The sequence below is a fragment of the Typopeltis vanoorti genome, chromosome 8 (genome assembly GCF_054136105.1).
Source record: "Typopeltis vanoorti isolate ZY-2024b chromosome 8, IOZ_Tvanoo_1.0, whole genome shotgun sequence".
NCBI classification, from domain to species: domain Eukaryota; kingdom Metazoa; phylum Arthropoda; class Arachnida; order Uropygi; family Thelyphonidae; genus Typopeltis; species Typopeltis vanoorti.
Window position 1 is genome coordinate 8,026,612 of NC_143556.1, and position 21,493 is coordinate 8,048,104.

Consider the following 21,493-nt stretch of genomic DNA (forward strand, 5'->3'; position numbering starts at 1 on the left):
TGCTTTCTCGACTATTTGTCGTAAAGTGAAGATCTGATCCTGACAGCCTCTATTTGGCCTGAATCCAGCTTGTTCTTCACCAAGCTTTTCTTCCACAATTCTTCTCAACCGTTTCTCAAGTATACTGGCATAAATCTTGCCAGGAACATGCAGTAGCGAAATACCTCTTAATTCTCACATTCAGTTTTATTTCACTTTTTATATATGGGTACTATTAGAGTTCTACTCCAATCATCAGCAATTCATCCCTCTGTCCAGGCCTTCTGAACTATGCGGTGCAGCCACTGTAAGACTTTTATACCACCATATTTAAACATTTCTGGTCAAATATCATCTAGTCCTGCTGCTTTTCCACATTTCAAGCCTTTGATGGCTTTTTTTACTTCCAGTATGGATATGTATTCCTGATTGGATGCCTGTTGAGTGTTTTTTATCACTGTGCTATCACTGTTTGTTTCATTTAGCAATTTTTCAAAGTAATTACTCCACACTTCAAGGATATCTTTGTCTCCAGTTTTCATTTCACCATTATCATCTCTGATTCCTTTTACAGCACTTTTTTCTCCATTTCTGAGTTTTTCAACAACCTCCAGAATACCTTCCCACTTTCTTGATATTTATTTTCTATGTTGATACCAAATTCTTTCCACAACTTTTGTTTAGCTAGTTTTACACAGTGTTTAGCTTTCTTACATTTGTCTAAGAGCACAAGCTGACTTATTTGCCAGGAACTTTTGATATGCTTTCTTCTTATTCTTCACTGCCTCTTTAACTTCCTGTGTCCACCATGGAGTTCTGATTTTTCTATCCTTGCACACAACCTCAACACACGCCTCTCTGGCTGAATGAATCAGGGTTTTCTTCAAGGCTTGCCACTGAATCTTCAAGGTTTGGTTCCTATTCTCAAACTCTTTCATTTTTTCTTCAATAAACTTTGTGTATTTTAGTCTACAGTTCACATCTGAGAGCTGCTCAACTGTTATTCACTTTAACACTTTCTTACGTGTTATTATTTTCAATATGAAATTCAATTTTATCCTTCTCAAGACTAAATAGTGATCACTTCCAATTTCAAATTTTCTGTACACTCTGGTGTCCTGCACCAGGGAGAAAACATCACTATTAACAATAACATAGTCAATGAGACTTTTCTTATTCTTTGCCTCTTCTCTCCATGTGAATTTGTTCACATTTTTATGTTGGAACATGGTGTTAGTAATAACCAGTCCATGTCCTGAGCAGAAATCCAACAGGTATTTGCCATTATTATTAGCTTTGATCTTTTCTCCAAATTTTCCCAAAATATTTATTTTTGTATGTCGGACAATCATTTCCTACTCTGCTATTTTGATCCCCAACAAGGACCTACTTTTCATTTTTCATTGTGTCAGTTGCTTTCTCTAAAGCATCAAAAAATTCCTCCACTTCTACCATAGGCACAAATAAGTCTCATTGTCCAATTGCACATTCTGATGTTGGAGGTTTAATGGATTTTTTACAACACTCAGAAAGGATTAAAAAGAATTTAATACTTCCTATATTTCGTCCTAGTCACTAGGACATCTACGGGGATTACAAAAATAACTAATGTAACAAAACACAAATATCATACAATACTAAGCCCAACCACATGGGTGACACTAAAGTCCTATCTAGGTGGAGCGCCCTCTAAGGGCAGTTGTAGGTGGCCTGGAATATAAAGTAGGATCTCTGGTGATGAGTGTTTCCCAAATTTTCGGAAGCTTAATGCAACCGTATTTATTAAGATTTGGTTGATTTCTAAGAGCTGCTGCTGCTTCTAAGAATAGTCCCTCTTTCTTGAATTTGCTGTGATGGAGCATGGTGGTTTTCTTCCATGATACTCTGTGGGTGGTGTCCAAGACATGGTCAGCCAAGCCTAAATGACCATAGTTGTGTTTACAGATGTAAGACTTGTGTTCCTCTAGGCAGATGGATGCTGATCTGCCTTTCTGTCCAAAGTATGCCAACTTACAGGAACTCGGTACTTTGTAAACTCCAGGCAGAGAGAGAGGAGGGAGTTGATCTTTCGTAGAATGGTATGATAAGGGTAGCAAGTTTGCGGTGGGGCTTATATGCTGTGTGTAGGTTGTACTTTTTTAGAATCTTGGCTGTTTTTTCAGATGTGCCATGGATGTAGGGTATGGTGATGGCATTTTTAAATTCTTGTTGACGAGAAGGACTGGGCATGGGAGAGGAACTGATTATTTTTTTGATGCTGTGATCGCTGTAGCCATTGGAGAGGAAAGTGTTGCATATGTGGTCAAGCTCAGTTGTAAGGGCGGTTCCACTGGAACAAAGATTGTGGGCTCTCTTGGTAAGAGTTTTAATAATGCCATATTGTTGAGAGGGGTAGTAGTGTGAGAGTTTGTGAATGTATCTGCCTGTGTGTGTGTGGGTTTTCTGTATACAGTGAAGGCAAGTGTATCATTAGGCAGGCGTGTGACTAAGGTGTCTAGGAAGGGTAAACAATTGTTCTTTTCCTTTTCCATAGTAAATTGGATTCTTGGATGTAGGCTATTGAGATGACTGAGGAAGGAGTCTAATGTGTCTGGGCCATGAGGCCAAATAGAGAACACATCATCTACATATCTTAGTCAGATAGAAGGTTTGAGTGGGGCTGAGGCTATGGCTAGTTTTTCAAAATCTTCCATATAGAAATTGGCAAGGGGGGGAGAGAGGGGGGAACCCATGGTGGTTCCCTCTATCTGCTTGTAGATTTTGTTCTTCCAAGAAAAATACCCAGAGTTAATGGCAAAGGAAAAGAGATCTAAGATGTCAGAAGGGAAAACTTTTTGTAAGAGAGATAAGGTGTCAGTTAAGGGAATATTAGTAAACAAAGAGGAGATATCAAAGCTTACCAATACGTCTGCTTTATTCAAGGTTAAATTTTCTATGAGGGCTTTAAAGTGGGTCGAGTTTTTTATATAGGAAGTGGACCTTCCAGTGAGGGGGGTCAGAGAGTTGGCCAGCTGTTTAGACAGTCTGTAGCAAGGTGCATTGGTGGCATCTACTATAGGTCTGAGTGGGGAATTGGGTTTGTGGATTTTTGGAAAGGCGTAAATTCGGGGGGGAAAGGAGCAGAAAGGTTTAAGTTTTTTCGTGATGTCGGGGGTGGTAGTTTTTTTAAAACTGCTAGTTTTAAACCATCTTCCTGTACTTCCTTCAATTCTAACTTCTAACTTACAACTCAAATAAAGACTAAGTATTGCTTGATATAATATATAATATAATATATTATATCAAGATAATGCCTCACTGACAGCATACAAATGTAGCATTTGAATACTTCTCTCTTGGCATCTTGTCATATGCTTTTTCCAGATCTACAAAACTTAAATACAGATCTTTGTTATATTCCCATGACTTTTCAATTATTTAAAACTCTGATCCTGACAGTCTCCATTTGGCCTGAATCCAGCTTGTTCTTCACCAAGCTTTTCTTCCACAATTCTTCTCAACCGTTTCTCAAGTATACTTGCATAGATCTTGCCAGGAACACTCAGTAGGGAAATACCTCTGTAATTCTCCCATTCAGTTTTATTTCCCTTTTTATATATGAGTACTATGAGAGCTCTACACCAATCATCTGGAATTTGCACCTCTGCCCAGGCCTTCTGAACTATGCAGTGCAGCCCCTGCAAGACTTTTTATACCTCCATACTTGAGCATTTCTGTTCAAATATCATCTACTTCTGCTGCCTTTCTACATTTCATGCCTTTGATGGCTTTTTCTACTTCAAGTATGGATATATATTCTTGATTGCATGACTGGGCAGTGTTTTTTTTATCACTGCTAGTTTCATTTAGCAATTTTTCGAAGTAATTACTCCATACGTCAAGGATATCTTTTTCTCCAGTTTTCATATCACCATTATCATCTCTGATTCCTTTTACAGCACTTTTTCCTCCATTTCTGAGTTTCCTCAACAACCTCCAGAATATCTTGCCACTTTCTTGATATTTATTTTCTATTATGTTAACCAAATTCTTCCCATGACGTTTGTTTAGCTAGTTTTACATAGTGTTTAGCTTTCGCACATTTGTCTCTGTATTCTCTAAGAGCACAAGCTAACTTATTTGTCAGGAACTTTTGATATGCTTTCTTTTTTTCCTTCACTGCCTCTTTAACTTCCTGTGTCCACCATACAGTTCTGATTTTTCTATCCTTGCAGCCAACCTCACCACATGCCTCTCTGGCTGAATCAATCAATATTTTCTTCTGAGGTTGCCACTGAATCTCCAAGGTTTGATTTCATTTCGCAAACTCTTTCATTTTTATTTGAATAATGTTTGTATATTTTAGTCTACAGTTTACATCTGAGAGCTGCTCAACTTTTATTCACTTTAAATCTTTCTTACGTGTTATTATTTTCAATATGAAATTCAATTTTATCCTGCTCAAGACTAAATAGTGATCACTTCCAATTTCAAATCCTCTGTACACTCTGGTGTCCTGCACCAGGGAGAAAACATCACTATCAACAATAACATAGTCAATGAGACTTACTTATTCCTTGGGTCTTCTCTCCATGTGAATTTGTGCACATGTTTACGTTGAAACATGGTGTTAGTAATAACTAGTCCATGTCCTGAGTAGAAATTTAACAAGTATTTGCCATTATTATTAGCTTTGCTCTTTTCTCCAAATTTTCCCAAAATATTTATTTTTGTATGTCTGACCATCATTTCCTACTCTACTAGTTAGATCTACAACAAGGACCAACTTTTCATTTTTCATTGTGTCAGTTGCTTTCTCTAAAGTCTCAAAAAATTCCTCCACTTCTACCTTAGTAGAACTTCTGTGGGACCATAGGCACAAATAAGTCTCGTTGTCCAGTTTCCCATTCTGATATTTGCCGACATCACTCTACTTGAGACTGCCGGCCATTCAAGAAGATTAGCCTCATATTTAGTGTTGAATACTATAACTACACCTTCTTTTCCTTGATTGTCATTGCCTGAATATAACATTTTGTATTTATTGCTCAGAAAGATCTTACCAGTTTTTGTCTTTCTTGTTGCAGTCACCCCTATTATGTCGATCTGGTACTTATCCAATTCCTCTGCTAGCTCCATTTCTTTGATATTCAGGCTTCTTATGTTGATAGTACCGATCTTCAACTCTGGTGATATTGTGTTGGGGTCTGTTTTAGGATTTGTTCCAGTAGCTGACTTTTTGCTGTTTGCCCTGGTTCCCTGGTGAAAACAATGGGGTTTGGTTAAACACCTGGTTAAACAAAGCCATTTGCCAATGGGCTTTGTTTAACCAGGTGACACCTGAACCAGCATGAAATTCTGTCATGTTTTACTGTCATTTAATATTGTGGTTTAAGCCAATAAGAATACAATTTGGTCGGCTAAATCCCAAATTGCCAGCCCATCCTCATTCATTCATTATCCAGGTGCACCCTCTCAGGATACCTAACAGGGTGTACCACGAGAAGGTGTAGATTGGACATTAGGTTAGAAGCCCTGGTCGGTTCTCTACTTTACTTGAAAGGCTGTGTGGAGATCTCTTCTCTGTTATACAGCTTTGACCCTTAAGCACACATGTTGCTCTGTTACACAAATTAGAAGAAATGGGGATGGATATCACACTGAGTAAGTGGATAAGAGGGTTGATGATGGACACATTTTCAAAAAGTGGCATATGGAGGGGCAAAATCAACAGGTAACTAGTGCTGGGACCATTGCTGTTTAATTTGTACATAACACAGGAAATAACTTGAAAGAAAATATTCAATTGTTTGCTGATGATTGGAAATTAGGTGGGGAGAGATTGCAGTATGATTTAAATAGGCTGTCAGTGGGCAAAGGTTAATGGGTGTCAGTTCAATGTGGAGAAATGTAAAGTTATGCATTTTGGGAAAAATAGATTACAAACCATGTATCATATTGATGGCGCTGTACAGGAAATAGATGAAGCTAGAGATTTAGGGGTGGTGATAGACAGAGAGTTAACGTTTAGAGGACATACTACTGAGGTTGCTAAGGTTGCCAATGAATACTAGCATCCTTGGCTATCAGAAGAACACATTAAATGTAGAATGAAGTGGTAGACAGGATTCAGAGGTGAGTGACCAAGATGGTGAGCAGCCAGTGGAATGTTCCCTATGAGGAACATTCCACAGGCTGCTCACCACTGAGGGTATGTGGATTGCAAAAGTTGGTTGCTCAGAGGAAAAGAGGGGATATGACAGAAATATTTAAATTGCAGAGTTTTATAGGATTGATGCAGGGGAAATGTTTCAGCACTTTGCTAGAGGGACCAGAACAAGGGGTCTTTGGAAGTTAAATAAAGGTGTGGTTAGTAAGGGTGTGAGGACTAGATTATTTGCTTTGAGAGTTGTGAATGATTGGAATGGGTTGCCAGAGTCAGTTTTGAGTGCTTTGTCTGTCAACGGGTTCAAGGAGAGGTATGATAGATTGTGTGGATAGTTTGGGCATCTCCCACAATGAATTTTCAGACTCCAAGGAGGTGCCTGTATAATAATAATGATAATAATAATGGTATAAGGAATATAATTAAAAATTACTGAAGAAATTGTAAAACTACCAATAACAAGTGACTAAATAACATTTACATTACTTTTCAATTCAGCTTACCTCCAGAGAGCATAAAGGAATATTGGACTAATAACAAAGAACTGCATATCATTTGCTAAATACCATGACCATCCCATGCACTAAAAAATTAAACATGTTTTATCAGTTAAAATTTGCAAATTTCTGGATTATTTTTTTCTACCTAAGAAACCTACAATTAACTCTAAGTATACAGAACACTTTAAGAGCACACTTAAAAAACTACCTGAAATATAAGCATTAATAGTATTTTAAAGGACAATCATGACAGCAAACCTTTTATAAATTATTCTTTTGGACCTTGTATGTTTGGTAGTGGCAGAATGACTATATTGTACAAAAAATCATCTTCCCAATGAAATGATGGAACCAACTATGCAACATAAAAAAATATGACCGTCAAATGATTGTTATCAGTTAACCCATTAGATCCAACAATGTGCAATATCCAAGTGATTTGGCTTTCATAAACCCACTAGTTGCATGGATAGAGCAGTTATCACCTTTTCTCCACAGTTTGTTATGTCACTGTACATTTCTTTGGCTGGTTTGTTTGTTTTAAGGTTTTCCTAAGCTTAAAAATTCCTAAGCTTCCAGAAGGAAAATCGCTACTACTTCTATCAAAGATGGAGTACTTAGTTCTGACTAAATCCTCATAAAGTTGCTTCACATACTGGACAGGATGCTAGGCAGTTACATGAAATAAAAAATCTATAAGTTTCAGTAAGGAAATACCGTGAGTAGACATATTACTAACTATTATAGTAACAGAATTAACTCACGTGAATTATTCTTTATTCGTAGAATTTTCACCTGAGTATCACAGGCATCATCAGTACAGGTACAAGGCTAATTAAACAATAACTGTTATATTCACAAAGCGCCACCTAAGTAGCTAAGGTTAAATTTCCTAAATTTATTTAAATTATTATTATTTATTTATTTATCATTTTAATTATTTAAATTTAATTATTTAATTATTCAATTATCATAATTAATTTCTTTCTTTTTTTTTTTAATATATATATGTGTGTATACAATTATATGTTAGGAAAGATTTGCTGCTTTATAAAGTACTATCTCTCACAGGGGGAAAGATGTAAACCATTGAATCTGTTTAGGTTAGGGGAATGAAGTAATGTTTCACATGTTTCTTTGTATAGCCGTTCCATTAGGAACCAACTTTTGTGAATGACTTTTGTCTTGTTCCACTTAACTCTATGTCTGTATTGATGGCATGTTCTGCAATTCCAGACCTGTTCAGGTTCAAGGTACTGGATGTACGACTGGTGTTCTTCTAACCGGACCTGAGCAGATCTTCCTGTTTGTCCAAAATATGATAATCCACACGAGCAGGGAATCTGGTAGACACTTGGATAGCTGAAATGTGGGAGCTTGTCCTTTGGAGACATTAGGAAAGTGGAGATTTTTCTGATGGGTCGAAAAGCCACACAGATATTTAGTGGTTTTAGCACCTTAGCTATGCATTCACTAACCCCTTGTATATAGGGGATAGGTATATATGTAGCTTCTTCTGTACTTGAAGAGGATGCTGGAGCATGACTACTTAAAGCTCTTTTTATGAAGGACTTCTTATAGCGATTGGATATGAAGGAGTATACTGTAATTCTTTTTGTAAAAGTTCTTCTGAAGAACAAAAGGAGTGGGCTCTATGAACTAGTGTTTTTATAGTACCTGCCTTTTGGCTGGGATGGTGATGTGATTCAGCATGGATGTACTGGCCTGTATGAGTCTCTTTCCTATAGACTGTGAATTGTAGATAACCATCTGGTTGGCGAAGAATCAAGAGGTCTAAAAATGCTAACTGCTTATTTACTTCTACTTCTAGGGTGAACTGGATCCTTGGATGAAGTGCATTAATTTTTGAGAGAAACAGTTGTAGTTCTTCTGACATGAGTTACTTCCATTATTATAATAGTTAGTAAAATAAAAAATCATTTTTAAATATAACTGACATTTCAAGATTAATATAAAATATTTGTCTCGAAATGTCATTATATTTAAAAATGTTATTTAATGTTAAGAATATTAAAATTCTCATCTATGAATTGTTGGAACATCTTTGTGGGCAGGTGCATTGTCCTGATGAAAGATGATTTTTTTCTTCTGCAAACTGGTCTTTTCTCACAAATTTTTTCATCTAGTCTGATTAAAAGATCGAAATAATATTACCCGGTTATTGTTTTACCCTTTTCAAGATAATTAATAAACAAAATGCAGCGTCCCAAAACACTAATGCCATGACCTTTCCTGCTGATGGAACCGACTTTGTCTTCTTTGACACTGAACAACGGACTTCTGTCCACTGTTTTGACTGCTATTTGGATTCTGGTGGGTAATGGTGAATCCAAGTCTCATCCATAGTAATAAATTGATGCACAAAATCAGTTTTGTTCTTGTTAAAACTCTCCAAGCACTGTTCAGAGATTTTCATGCGAGTGCGTTTTTGATCTGCTGTAAGCAACTGGGCACCCATCTTGTGCATATTTCACACACTTTGACTTGCTGGTCATCCAGTGCCATATCATGCACTTGATCAATGATTTCTAGTGTTGTTACTCTTTTTGGACATCCTTCACGTGGATCATCTTCAAGGCTGGTATGGCCATATTTAAAATCGGCAGTCCATTTCTTAATTATCGAAAACGAAGGAGAAGAGTGCCCATAAAGTTTTATGAACTTTGAACAAATTTCTTTTGGCATTAAACCTTCTTTTAGAAAGAATTTTATAACTGCATGATACTCAATTTTATCCATTTCAAGGGATAGAGACAACACTTTTGCTTCAGACAGCTGTATAAAATAAACTACTTGATAGAATAACTTGCAATTTCACATGGATGCTTATGACAGATGTACCAACTTGGAAAAAAAAATCTTGCCAATAGTTTTGCCATCTATGGTCAAGGCCGAGAACTTTTCAGACCAACCTCTTATTCCATTCTTGCTAATGTAACATAACACAAAACTTAAGAGCAGTGAGAAGAGGTGGGGAGTTTCACCCTTTCCCATGGTGAGCCCTGATGGTAAGTGAGCGGGATATATGTGGAACTGAATAAACTCTATGTTAATAACGGTGGAGGGCTGGATGATATATCACCATGTGTCTTAATAGAATATTTTTGGGAGTTAACAACTGGTTTAACTTATCTCTATAAACTCACACGTTTATCTAGAATTGTTGTCAAGTTGTTAGAGAGGCTAGTGAGGACCATGATTCAGAACTGGGTTGATAACAGAAATTTCTGAATAGCACAGATTTACTAAATGAAGATAGTTTTTTAGCAATCTGCTTTTTTTTTATGTTGAGTCCATATACGAGAGGTTGGCTGGTCAACCTATAGTACTTTACTACTGTATATTGGTAGTGGGAGGGGAAAGGAGAAACCTGTTGACATTTGATTTAAAAGCCTGTATATTGTATCCCTTGGGAAATACATCAGGAGGAAGACTGTTCCACAGTACAGCAGTAGCAGGGATGAAGGAGGAGGAACAGAAACTTGTTCTTTGGGTTTCAAGGTGTACTGTGAAAGGATGTTGGGCGGCAGCTGTACATGTTCCAATGTGCTTAGTATAGAGTGGGGGAATTATTGATGCTGTTTCAGATGAACATTTTCCATGGAAATATTTACAGAATATACAAACTGCAGAGACTAAATGTCTGTGTGAAAGCAGGGGGAATGAGTTTGTAAGAGATGGATCATTTATCAGTCTAACTGTTCTCCTTTGTATTGACTCAAGCATTTTGAGGGAGCTTTTAGGAGCCCCACTCCAAATGTGAGAAAAGTATTTGACAGCTGGGTGGATTTGTGATTTGTATAAGGTTAACAGCTGTTTTGAGGTGAAGTAACATCTTGAGCAAAAGAGAAAGCCAAGTTTTTTGGAAGCTGAGGATGCAATGGTTGTGATGTGTTTATGCTAGGAGAGGACTGATGTCAAGGTAATTCTGAGAAGAGAAATTTCATCTTGTCTGGGAATTTGAGTGTTATCAAAAATAATACTGGGGGAAAATGGTTCTTTTTTTGTGAGAAATAAGGCAGAACCGAGTTTTACTAGCGTTAAAATTGACAAGGTTATCTGAGCCCCATTGGAGGATGGCTTGGAGGTCCAAATTAAGGGAAGTTGTGGTTGGTGTTCTGTGGGTTCAAGTGAGTTGTGTAGGGTAAGGTTTATCAAATGAAAGGGTGGAGTGCAATGTGCTGTCATGTGCAAAACTGTGTATTGGGTTGGAGGTCAACTGAAGTAGGTCATTGATATACAGAAGGAAAAGGATCGGTGAGAGAATTGAACCTTGTAGGACCCCAGCATTAGTTGGATGGCAAGAGGATAGGGAGCCATCTACCATCACACATAATGTGCATCCAGAAAGAAAGCTGGCAATTCATCTGCAGAAGTCCTGAGACAGTCCAAATCATGGCACAAAAGTTAGCCTTTGTGTCAGGCCTGGTCAAAGGCTTTAGAGATATCAAGTGCAACTACTTGGGATTTGCCAAATTTTTCCATGGCATATGTCCAGAGATGGTGATGTATGAGAGCAGGTCACCTGTTGATCGTCATCTGCAAGATTACAATAGTAATCTGCTGTAGAAATCTGTTGTAGCAATCAGCAATCTGCTTATAACCTTAAAACCAGGTTACAAATGCAGTGGACAAGGGGGATGCATACACAATAGTATGTTTAAATTTTGCAAAGGCCTTCGAGAGATTGCCACATGTGGTAATTAAATTGGAATTGCTAATGAGACAGTGACAAGAGATTGTGCAAGAGGAATGATGTGCAGTTTATATATTATTATTATTACAGGTAACTCCAAGGAGTACTTGGACTCATCAAGGGAGGCTCTAAACATCATGTCAAGAACAACTATTCAACATTCATGTAGAAAGTATTTTTAACTTGGGTATAGTAATGTTAAAGATACCAAGCAATTTTAAACCTGGTTTTACTCCATTTTTCCCAAGTAAGCAAACAGACAAAATGTCAAGTTTGCGCCTGCAATTTATGCAAGACTAGCTGATCCTACAGGTAGTGCAAGACCAAGGAAACTCGTGGTAAAGGTGGAGCAAGCTCTGATCACTAATCTTAATATTTATTTACCCTTAATGCCAAAACACATCTCCAAGAAGGGGATGTATGATGTTTTGTATTAAAGGCAAGGGGCCAGACCGGTTTCGACCTTTATTGAGGTCTCATCAGTGGGAGCCAGGCTAGAAATATACCAAGATTTAGTAATGCAGAGCTTGTAAGTATTTTACAAAAACAAGTTACCATAAGGTGTTATAACCTTATTAAATAAAAATCTCAGGAGGAGATATAAATGTAGAAAGTATTTTTAACTTGGGTATAGTTATGTTAAAGATACCAAGCAATTTTAAACCTGGCTTTACTCCATTTTTCCCAAGTAAGCAAACAGACAAAATGTCAAGTTTGCGCCTGCAATTTATATGCAAGACTAGCTGATCCTACAGGTAGTGCAGACCAAGGCAGCTCGTGGTAAAGGTGGAGCAAGCTCTGATCACTAATCTTAATATTTACCCTTAATGCCAAAACACATCTCCAACAAGGGGATGTGTGATGTTTTGTATTAAAGGCAAGGGGCCACTACCCAGACCGGTTTCGACCTTTATTGAGGTCGAATGGGAGTTCATGCCTTTCATCACTGGCCTCTTTAGATTTAAAAAAAAAGTTGTGCTGAGAGTCAGCTTGATAGTGAGAGAGGAAGAGAAAAGATAGAGTGGATAGTAGTAGATAGTTAAAAGAGGCCTCAGTCGATCTACTTGGCCTGACTTAAATGTCAGCACCAAGGAGATCTCCGACATTAGCTCCCTCCATCCGTTCTTTTCGGCTTTCCACGGTCAGTCACCTCTTTAGGTGTCTGCCCGAGGAAAGTGAGGTAAAACAAATGAAAGAAGCACCACATGAAAAAGAGGAACTAGTAAATAACATTAAAAATTACATATAACAATTTGTAAGAAACTAGGTAAATTCTGAAATTTCAACCTGAATGACCAGTTTAATACTGAGAAGAGCGGGGGCAGAGCCTGGCCTGGGTGATGCAGCCCACAAGGAGCTGCACTGCCTCGGTGTAAGCCTTCGCAGCCCAGGTTCTCAGGATACCCCCTCCTGTGTGGAATAGACATAGACCCTTTTTATAACAAAAATTCTAATCTGAAAGAGGACAAAAAGAAGAAAAAACAAACCAGAATTCCACCCCTCTGGCAGATCGATACTAGGAGTCGACTGACTTGTTAGGCGAGGTTTAAATCCGCCTGCTGTATATTGTTGTGGGTTTTAATGATGAGATCTGCTAATTTGTCTCCACGGACGTGGTTTAGCATGTAAAGGCTTCTGTGCAGTGCTAGTCCCACGTCGTCCTCTGCATCGATAAGACCAATGATCTTTTCAGGAGTGATTTCATCTATATTATCGACAAACACGTCGTTCCATTCTGCACTGACGACTCTTGGCCCGTTTTGTCCTGTGAGTATCAGTTGAATGTCTCCGAATGTTTCTATTGCTTTTCATAGTCTCGCCTCCTCCTCAGGGAAATCTTTTAAGAGATGCAATATAGGTGCATTGGCCTTTGCGTGAGGGAACTTTGTGGGTTGTGAAGTTGACTTTATATTTCCAACTTGTGCTGGACTTCCTTGTTTCAATTTTTTAATATTTACTTCTTCAGGGCTAGCTGGCCTCTTTTGTGTGGTTTCTGCATTGTTGATTTCCATATCTACTGCCTCCGTGTCCTCGTCTATTGTGACTGCAGTGATAGTTCCGTTTTGTTGGTGCTGCTGGTTATTTTCGGTTGCTACGTCTGTAGTGGCGGTTTGATCGGTGGCCAGTTCCTCCTGCCCTTCATCTCTCCTGGTTGCAGGCTTCTCCACTGGTGTACTTGGCAGTGTTTCGGAGGTGGCGGCATGATTCTTTGTTGTTTCCTCATGCGCGGCCTTCAGGGTGGGGAAATCATTCGGTTCTGTGCCAATAACATTTTGGGCTGTTGTTTCCGTGTTGGGCGTAATAGTGCCTCCCAATTTTTCGGCCAGATTTCTGTCCGGACAGGTGTCTATTTTATGGCTGTTAATGCCACATTTTAGGCATGCCGATTGGCACTGTGCTAGTGTATGACCCGCTGTTAGGCAGTTCTTACACTTCAACTTCGGGCACTGGGCCCCAAGATGAGTCAGAGCTCCACATTTAAAACATTGCCTCTTTACTCCCGGGTAACTCACCATTACCCTGGCCGATCCGATCATTACAAAATTCGGAACTTCTGTTTTCATCGTTAACGAGAACGTGACTTCCCCCAACATCCATTCAGGGTGGTCAGCGTCTTTGCCTACTTGGACATCTCGTACGGTTCCCCATTTCGAAAAGACTTGATTAATTATGTCGTTGCCTCCTTCTAGGTATTCCAGAGGGAATCGCTCTATTCTCATCTTTTTGGAGATGCTACCAACGACAAAAGGATGGCAAAGTTTCCCTTGACACTCAACCCCTTTGAGTAGTTTCTCCCTTGTTGTTATATTTTTACAAACTACTTGATATCTGCCACCCCCATAGGGGGTAAAGCCAGAAATATTATCTGCCCCTACGCACTCAATTAGCGCTTTCGCAAACGTCCTCTTGTGTACACTTGCGTCGATTTCGAACCCGAGGGTTCTTACTCTCGGTAGAGCCGAAGACATACTTCAAAAAAAAAAAGGGGAACAGTAGACCCTTGTACGATCCAAGTCCACAAAAAGACAGACCTGTAGAAAGGCCAAGCTTTCCCTGTTTGCAGATCAGAAAAACCTGTTAAACTTAGGTACAGGGGGAACACAAAGAACCAAAGAAGAAAAAAAAAAAAAAAAGACAAAGGGTTCTTACCAAGGCAGCAGGACTGTAATAGGAGCTCTCTCTCGGGGTCTGGAAACTGGAATCCAAGGCTGGGATACTTTCACTGCAGAGCTGGAACATGGAGCTTTCTCTCGGAGTCTCATCAGTGGGAGCCAGGCAAGAAATATACCAAGATTTAGTAATGCAGAGCTTGTAAGTATTTTACCAAAACAAGTTACCATATGGTGTTATAACCTTATTAAATAAAAATCTCAGGAGGAGATATAAATGTAGAAAGTATTTTTAACTTGGGTATAGTTATGTTAAAGATACCAAGCAATTTTAAACCTGGTTTTACTCCATTTTTCCCAAGTAAGCAAACAGACAAAATGTCAAGTTTGCGCTTGCAATTTATTACCTGTAGGATCAGCTAGTCTGGCATAAATTGCAGGCGCAAACTTGACATTTTGTCTGTTTGCTTACTTGGGAAAAATGGAGTAAAACCAGGTTTAAAATTGCTTGGTATCTTTAACATAACTATACCCAAGTTAAAAATTCTTTCTACATTTATATCTCCTCCTGAGATTTTTATTTAATAAGGTTATAACACCTTATGGTAACTTGTTTTGGTAAAATACTTACAAGCTCTGCATTACTAAATCTTGGTATATTTCTAGCCTGGCTCCCACTGATGAGACCTCAATAAAGGTCGAAACCAGTCTGGGTAGTGGCCCCTTGCCTTTAATACAAAACACCATACATCCCCTTCTTGAAGATGTGTTTTGGCATTAAGGGTAAATAAATATTAAGATTAGTGATCAGAGCTTGCTCTACCTTTACCACGAGTTTCCTTGGTCTTGCACTACCTGTAGGATCAGCTAGTCTTGCATAAATTGCAGGTGCAAACTTGACATTTTGTCTGTTTGCTGACTTGGAAAAAATGGAGTAAAACCAGGTTTAAAATTGCTTGGTATCTTTAACATATTCAACATTCACACAGTATTTATCATACTTTGCCTTGAACTCATTCACAGTCATGGCACCCACAACAGACTCTGGAAGCTTATTCCACACCTTCACCACTATCCAAGTAAAAAACCTAGTTTTAACACCCTTGCTACCACACTCTTACCCAGTTTCCATGGATGGCCCCCTAGTCCTCCCACCACCAGTCCTATTCTGAAAAATATCCTCTGAATTAATTTTTTAGAAACCCTTCAGTAATTTGAATGTCTCAATCATATCACTCCTTTTCTGCCTATTAAACAATTTCTGCAACCCACAAATCTTCAACCTCTTCTCATAAAGTTCATTCCATAGACCTGCTATCATCTTGGTAACTCACCTCTGGATCCTCCCACCTCCTCCCCATCAAGAAGAAACCCTGGTGCCCAGATCTGGCACAGTAGTCAAGATGGGGTCTTATCAAGGCTCGATACAGAGGAACAATAACTTGCTTGTCTCTGCTCGTCAAAGTATTCTTCAGTTACCAAGTGATTTGATGAGCTGATTTAGCCACTTTTGCAATGTGCCCCTTAACTTCAACTCCCTATCCACCAACACTCTCAAATCCCCGGCCTCGTCAATCTCCTGGAGTACAGTTCCACCAATGTGGTATACTGCTGCTAATCTTTTCACCACAAAATGCATAATCTTACACTTTGCCACATTAAATTGACATCCATTCTCCTTAGCCCAGTCCTCCAATCTATCCAAATCATCCTGCAAAATTTTGACATCATGTGCATTCACTATTGCTCTACCCAACTTTTCATCATCAGATGCAAAGTTGGGTAGAGCAATCAGGTGCAAACAAATGAACAGTTCGTTCCTTTCAAATCCTTTCCTATATCGTTAATGAACAAATTAAATGATAGTGATCCAAGAACAGAACCCTGCGGCACCATTAGTCACAGGCCATGTTTTGGACTCTACTCCTGAATAAACTACTCTCTGATATCTCTCCATCAAACACCCTCCTATCCATCTCACCAACCCTATATCCTTCCCCATATGCTGCAGTTTCATCCCCTACAACTGAGAAGCCAGGTCTGTAGCAACACCTCACCATATATTTCATTCTGTTAACCTCCACTTCACACCAAATAGACTCAAAGTCTTCGCTACATGGGACATTGTTACCATCATTGTTTTCTTGTATTTCTACCCTAACTGGACTTAAGTCATCTGATATAATTAGTAGCACTACTCCTCCTCTCCTATCTCTTCTGTCATTCCTAAAAGTATATCCGTTAAGCTCGATCCCACTTACCATATCTGATTCTGATAGCCAGGTTTCACTAATGCCAACAATCTTAGGCCACATCATATTCAATAAAGCAACAAACTCAACCCCTTTGTTTCTAATGCTCCTGACATTTGTGTATAGACATAATAAATTATGACCTAGCCTATTCTTATAATTAGATATGCAATGTATTTGGTCTTGTTCTAGAATTTTCTCTTTTCCCTCCCCAGACATACTTAGAAGGTCCGAACCCAAAGCATATTTTTCCACTCCTACGCCAGGCATTTATATCTTTATCACGTTTGTATACCGTAGCTGAACTTTCACACACATTTTTCCCATTACTCCCTTGATGTTCTAGTTTCCCTGACTGTCTGCATTAAGTCTCATACCAAGAAGTAATTTCTCCAGGCTTCTAATGCAAATGAATTCAAGTGCAGGCCATCATTCTTATACAAATTTTTTCTGCCATCAAACACACCCCACACATCTAAAAACTCACATCCATATCTTCTACATAGCCGGTGAGTGAAATCATTTGCTATCATCACCCTCCTTAACTGAGTTCTATCATATCTAGGTAGTAATCCTACAATTTTTACTCTCCCACATTTCTTTCTCGCTTCTTCCAACAGACCCTTCATGTCTTATCGCATACTGTGTTTGTCACCACTTAAATTATTAGTGCCTACCAGCACTACCATTTCTTTTACATTTCTTTTTTGGTTTTCAATTATGTGTGTGTCATATTTTTAATTTTCGCTCCCTTGGAAACAAGAAGTGGTGACTCACTCAGCAAACGCAAATTTTAAAATTGATTCACCATGCCATATTACCTCTTTTTTCTTAGATATTAACTGACTTACCTTGTTATTAATATTTTGATTACCAAGTTCAGTATTTTCCTGTCTGTTCTTGTTCTCATCCTTTTTCTTATCCTGTCAAAGTTTAAACAAATGTTTTTTCACATTTTCCAATTCCCTGGTGGATTTCCTAATAATTTCTTTTAACCGAGCTATTTCTAATGTCAGCGTATCCTCAGATAAATTATTATCATCACTGCAGCAGTGTTGTTGTTCAGGACAAACGCTCTCTTCAGTAGCAACTTTAGCTTTAGTCACTTCCTTGTTACGACGAGTTTTTGGCTCCATTTTTAAAAAAAAATTAAAAGCTAACAATTTTTCTGAAATTATGTTATAAAACACTTTAGTACAATAACTACACTAATAAAACTAAAATAATATACTAAAATATACAATTAAATATAAGAAAACACTTGATAAATCAACAAAAATCACAAATCTTTTAGTAGCTCTCTCTGACAGTACGTCTTTTCACCTACTAGCCTCGACACCAATCGAGGCTAGCAGGTGAAATTATGTAGCAAGAGAAAAAATGTCTAATAGGATGACTTTAATCAATGCTGGTGGTAGTGAAATGACAGAAGGACAAGAAGTGTTTAAGTTACTGAGTGATCATTTTGCAAAGGTATACCAGCCAGGTGGAGATTTTGCGGTTGCTGATGTGACAGAGATGCATGTCAAAACTGAGGTAGATGAACAGGAGGTGTTCAGCATATTGAAAAATATGAATGTCAACACAGAGTGGAACTGGATGAGATGTCAACACAGAGTGGAACTGGATGAGATGTCAACCCTTGTACTATGTGAATGGGCAAGAGAACTGGCATTGCCTCTGATGAAGTTGATAAATCGAAGTCACAGACCTGGCAAGGTTACAAGGAAGTGAAAAGAGAGTCAGATAGTTCCATTAGATAAATGTGGCCCCAAAAAAGAAGCAATAAACTACAGACCAATTAATATAACAGGAATGGTTGTTAAAGTATTGCAAAAGTTTGATAAAGGTAAAATCCAACAGTAGTTAGATAGGGATACAATACTCTACAGGAGTAGCATGGCTTTGTAAAGGGTAGGTCATGTCTCAGTACATTATTTGCATTTTATAATACAGTAACAGCTGAACTGAATAAAGGAAATGGCTGCACCACAATGCTACTGGACTTAGCAAAGGCATTTGACAGAATACCATATGCAAAACTATTACAAAAGTTAGAGAAAAACAGAAATATACACTGCTTGGAAAGAAGTCAATAGACACTGTGGTGCACAAGGAACAAACAGCCACAGGACCCATCTTATTACATTATATGCATTTTATAATATAGTGGCAGTTCGAACTGGATAAAGGAAATGACTGTAAGATGTATCTCATTTCACTGCAATGAGTGCAGCAATCCTACAGGTCATGCTGTCTACAAGGGTATGATATCAATCAATGGGAATTTTGGGCCATTCTTCCTGTAGGCATGTAATAAGGTGCTGCACCATCGTGAGGCAGATGTCCCTTCATCTCACCTGACTCTCCAGTTCAACCCACAGATGTTCAATAGGATTCAGATCAGGATTCTGTGGAGGCCAGTCACAAAAAGAAGCACTGTATTGTCCAGAGTGTTCAGATATCTCTCGGAATTTGATGATCGTGGTACCACAAACAGAAGTACAAGGCAAAACCAGGACAATACCATCACACTGCCACCTCCGAATTTCATGGGTGGGATTATGCATTCTATAAAAATTCACTGGGAATCCAGCACACCCACACCCATCTGCTTGGTAGAGGGAGTAATGTGATTCATTGCTCCATAACACAGGTCTCCATGCTTCCACATTCCACTATACATACTCATTCACCACTGTAGAGGATGCTGCATTTGGTTAAGGTAATGTTTGGTTTGCATATTGTGGTCCTACCATGTTGTGAGCCTTGGTTCTGAATGTTTTTGTGCAGATTCACATTCCAGTCAATGCTTGGAACTCCACATTCAATGAATAGCAGTTTTACATATTATCCTTTGTAGCTCCCTACAGTCACAGCAAGTGTGGTGAGTAGCACTTGCAGCTGACTCCTTGCACTTCCATCTCGTTCTTGACCTGGGATGGTCCAATTTGTCAACAGTTTGCCAAATGGTATCATGGTATCCTGTTACAATGCCTATTTGAAACTCCAACAGTTCCCTTCTCGCATCCATTTTTTCAGGACACAGTTGCACTGACTTGGGAGCATTATATTCCTCCAATTTATACTGGCTACAAACACATAGTGTTTGTAGCCAGTATCTGGGGCGTGTGATGACTTCCTTCCAAGCAGGGTGTGTGTGTGGGGGGGGGGGAATAGCTGAAAGATAGACACCAGTTAGTAGTATATGGTGGAATGGAATCTAGGAGAATGAGGGTAACTAGTGGAGTACCTCAGGGGTTCTCTACTAGAGCCACTATTCTTTAATATGTATAGGAAAAGATTGAAGCAGGAGATATTCAGTTGGTTGATGGCGATGCAAAACTGGAGAGGGCATTAGTAGATAAAGGTAATGTAGATATCCTGCCGAATGATGGCATTGGGGATAAAGAATAATGATTGTTAATTTAATGTTGCAAAATGCAAGTTTATACTCTTCAGGTTGCAAATTTGCATACTGTGTGTCACATTGATGGTACTAGATTACAGGACATTCATGAGGCTAGGGACTTCAGGATAATGGTGTTGATAGAGAGTTGAAGTTCAGAGGGCATATTGCAAAAGTTAGTAAAATGGCTTCTTGAAATTCTAGAAGCTTCTACTCCAGAAGAATTAGGATGAAGGCCATCATTATGAATTATTTTACTGTTATTTTTGTATTATAACCATTAGAGATGAAACTAGCTCTAATAAATGACAATTCATTATTTAAAAGATAATAGTAAAACAAATCATATGGGCTTTGTGAACTGAAGTTTTAATCACGCAATATTTGTGACAGGAATGATGATGCGAAGCAGCATTTATATATTTACCAATATTAGTTGGTTTTCTGTATACCGAGAACTGTAGACTGCCATTATGTTGATGCTGAATGAGAATGTCCAGAAAAGTAAAACAGTTGTTATCTTCTACTTTAAGTGTAAATTTAATTCTTGGGTGTACTGAATTAATTTTCTGAAGAAGTTCATGATGATCAGACACGGAAGAGTTCCAAACAGCAGAAATATATCTGTACCAAATAGATGGTTTAGGTCAGGGTGTTCAACCCATCGATCACGATCGAACGGTCGATCTCTTGTGTATTCCTCCTTACTTACAAATTTAATTAAAACTGAAAACATAATATTTTATTTATCATTATTTTGTATTATTTTTAATTCGCTTTAATGCATTGCTATTGTTTATTTATTTTTCGTTAAAATTGTCAAATCAGTAATTTTCTTATAAGTCCGGGTAAATGAATTAATTTGGATCAGTGTAAGTCAAACAGCGAGCCAAGTGAACATGATTATAAGCAAAGTGTAAAAACTCGATTGTAGCCTAAATATTAAATATTTTAAAGCACATTACATCGATTTTTTACTTAGGTTAAGTCCCATGTGAATATTGTAAAAAAATAAACTTTGTTTGTCTCGGTATAGTTTGTATTAGATGTTTTTGTAAATAACTCTTTTGAAGCTAACTGTATATACTGCTTTAATAAGAATATGTTAGAGTGTTAAAAACAAAGGCAATGTTTTGTTGCCGAAGCTGTACATGGCAACATTAGAAAGATTGTTATTGAAACTTGTATGTATGAGAAAAGCTTGCAGGCTCTAAGTGTAAACATCTCCGAAGTTAGTCGGAAAGAGTTCAAACAACTTTCCGATGGCAGACAACTTACAATCAAAAGAAAACGGAGGAGAACAAAAGGCGTGCCGAACTTAAAACTTAAGATGAAAGACTCATACTGATTCTTTGAGGGTTGCCAAACTTCATGTGAGGTC

At 38.2% G+C, this 21,493-nt stretch overlaps 1 protein-coding gene across 1 annotated transcript in view; it reads right to left on the reverse strand.

The window, feature by feature from the left end:
* LOC150103710 (nose resistant to fluoxetine protein 6-like) overlaps positions 1-21,493 on the reverse strand; it is a 185,264-nt gene that overhangs the window by 119,770 nt on the left and 44,001 nt on the right. The window contains exon 5 of the mRNA XM_090397060.1: positions 6,628-6,707. Within this exon, the coding sequence (XP_090253186.1) occupies positions 6,628-6,707 (80 nt within the window). The remainder of the gene's footprint in view (positions 1-6,627; positions 6,708-21,493) is intronic.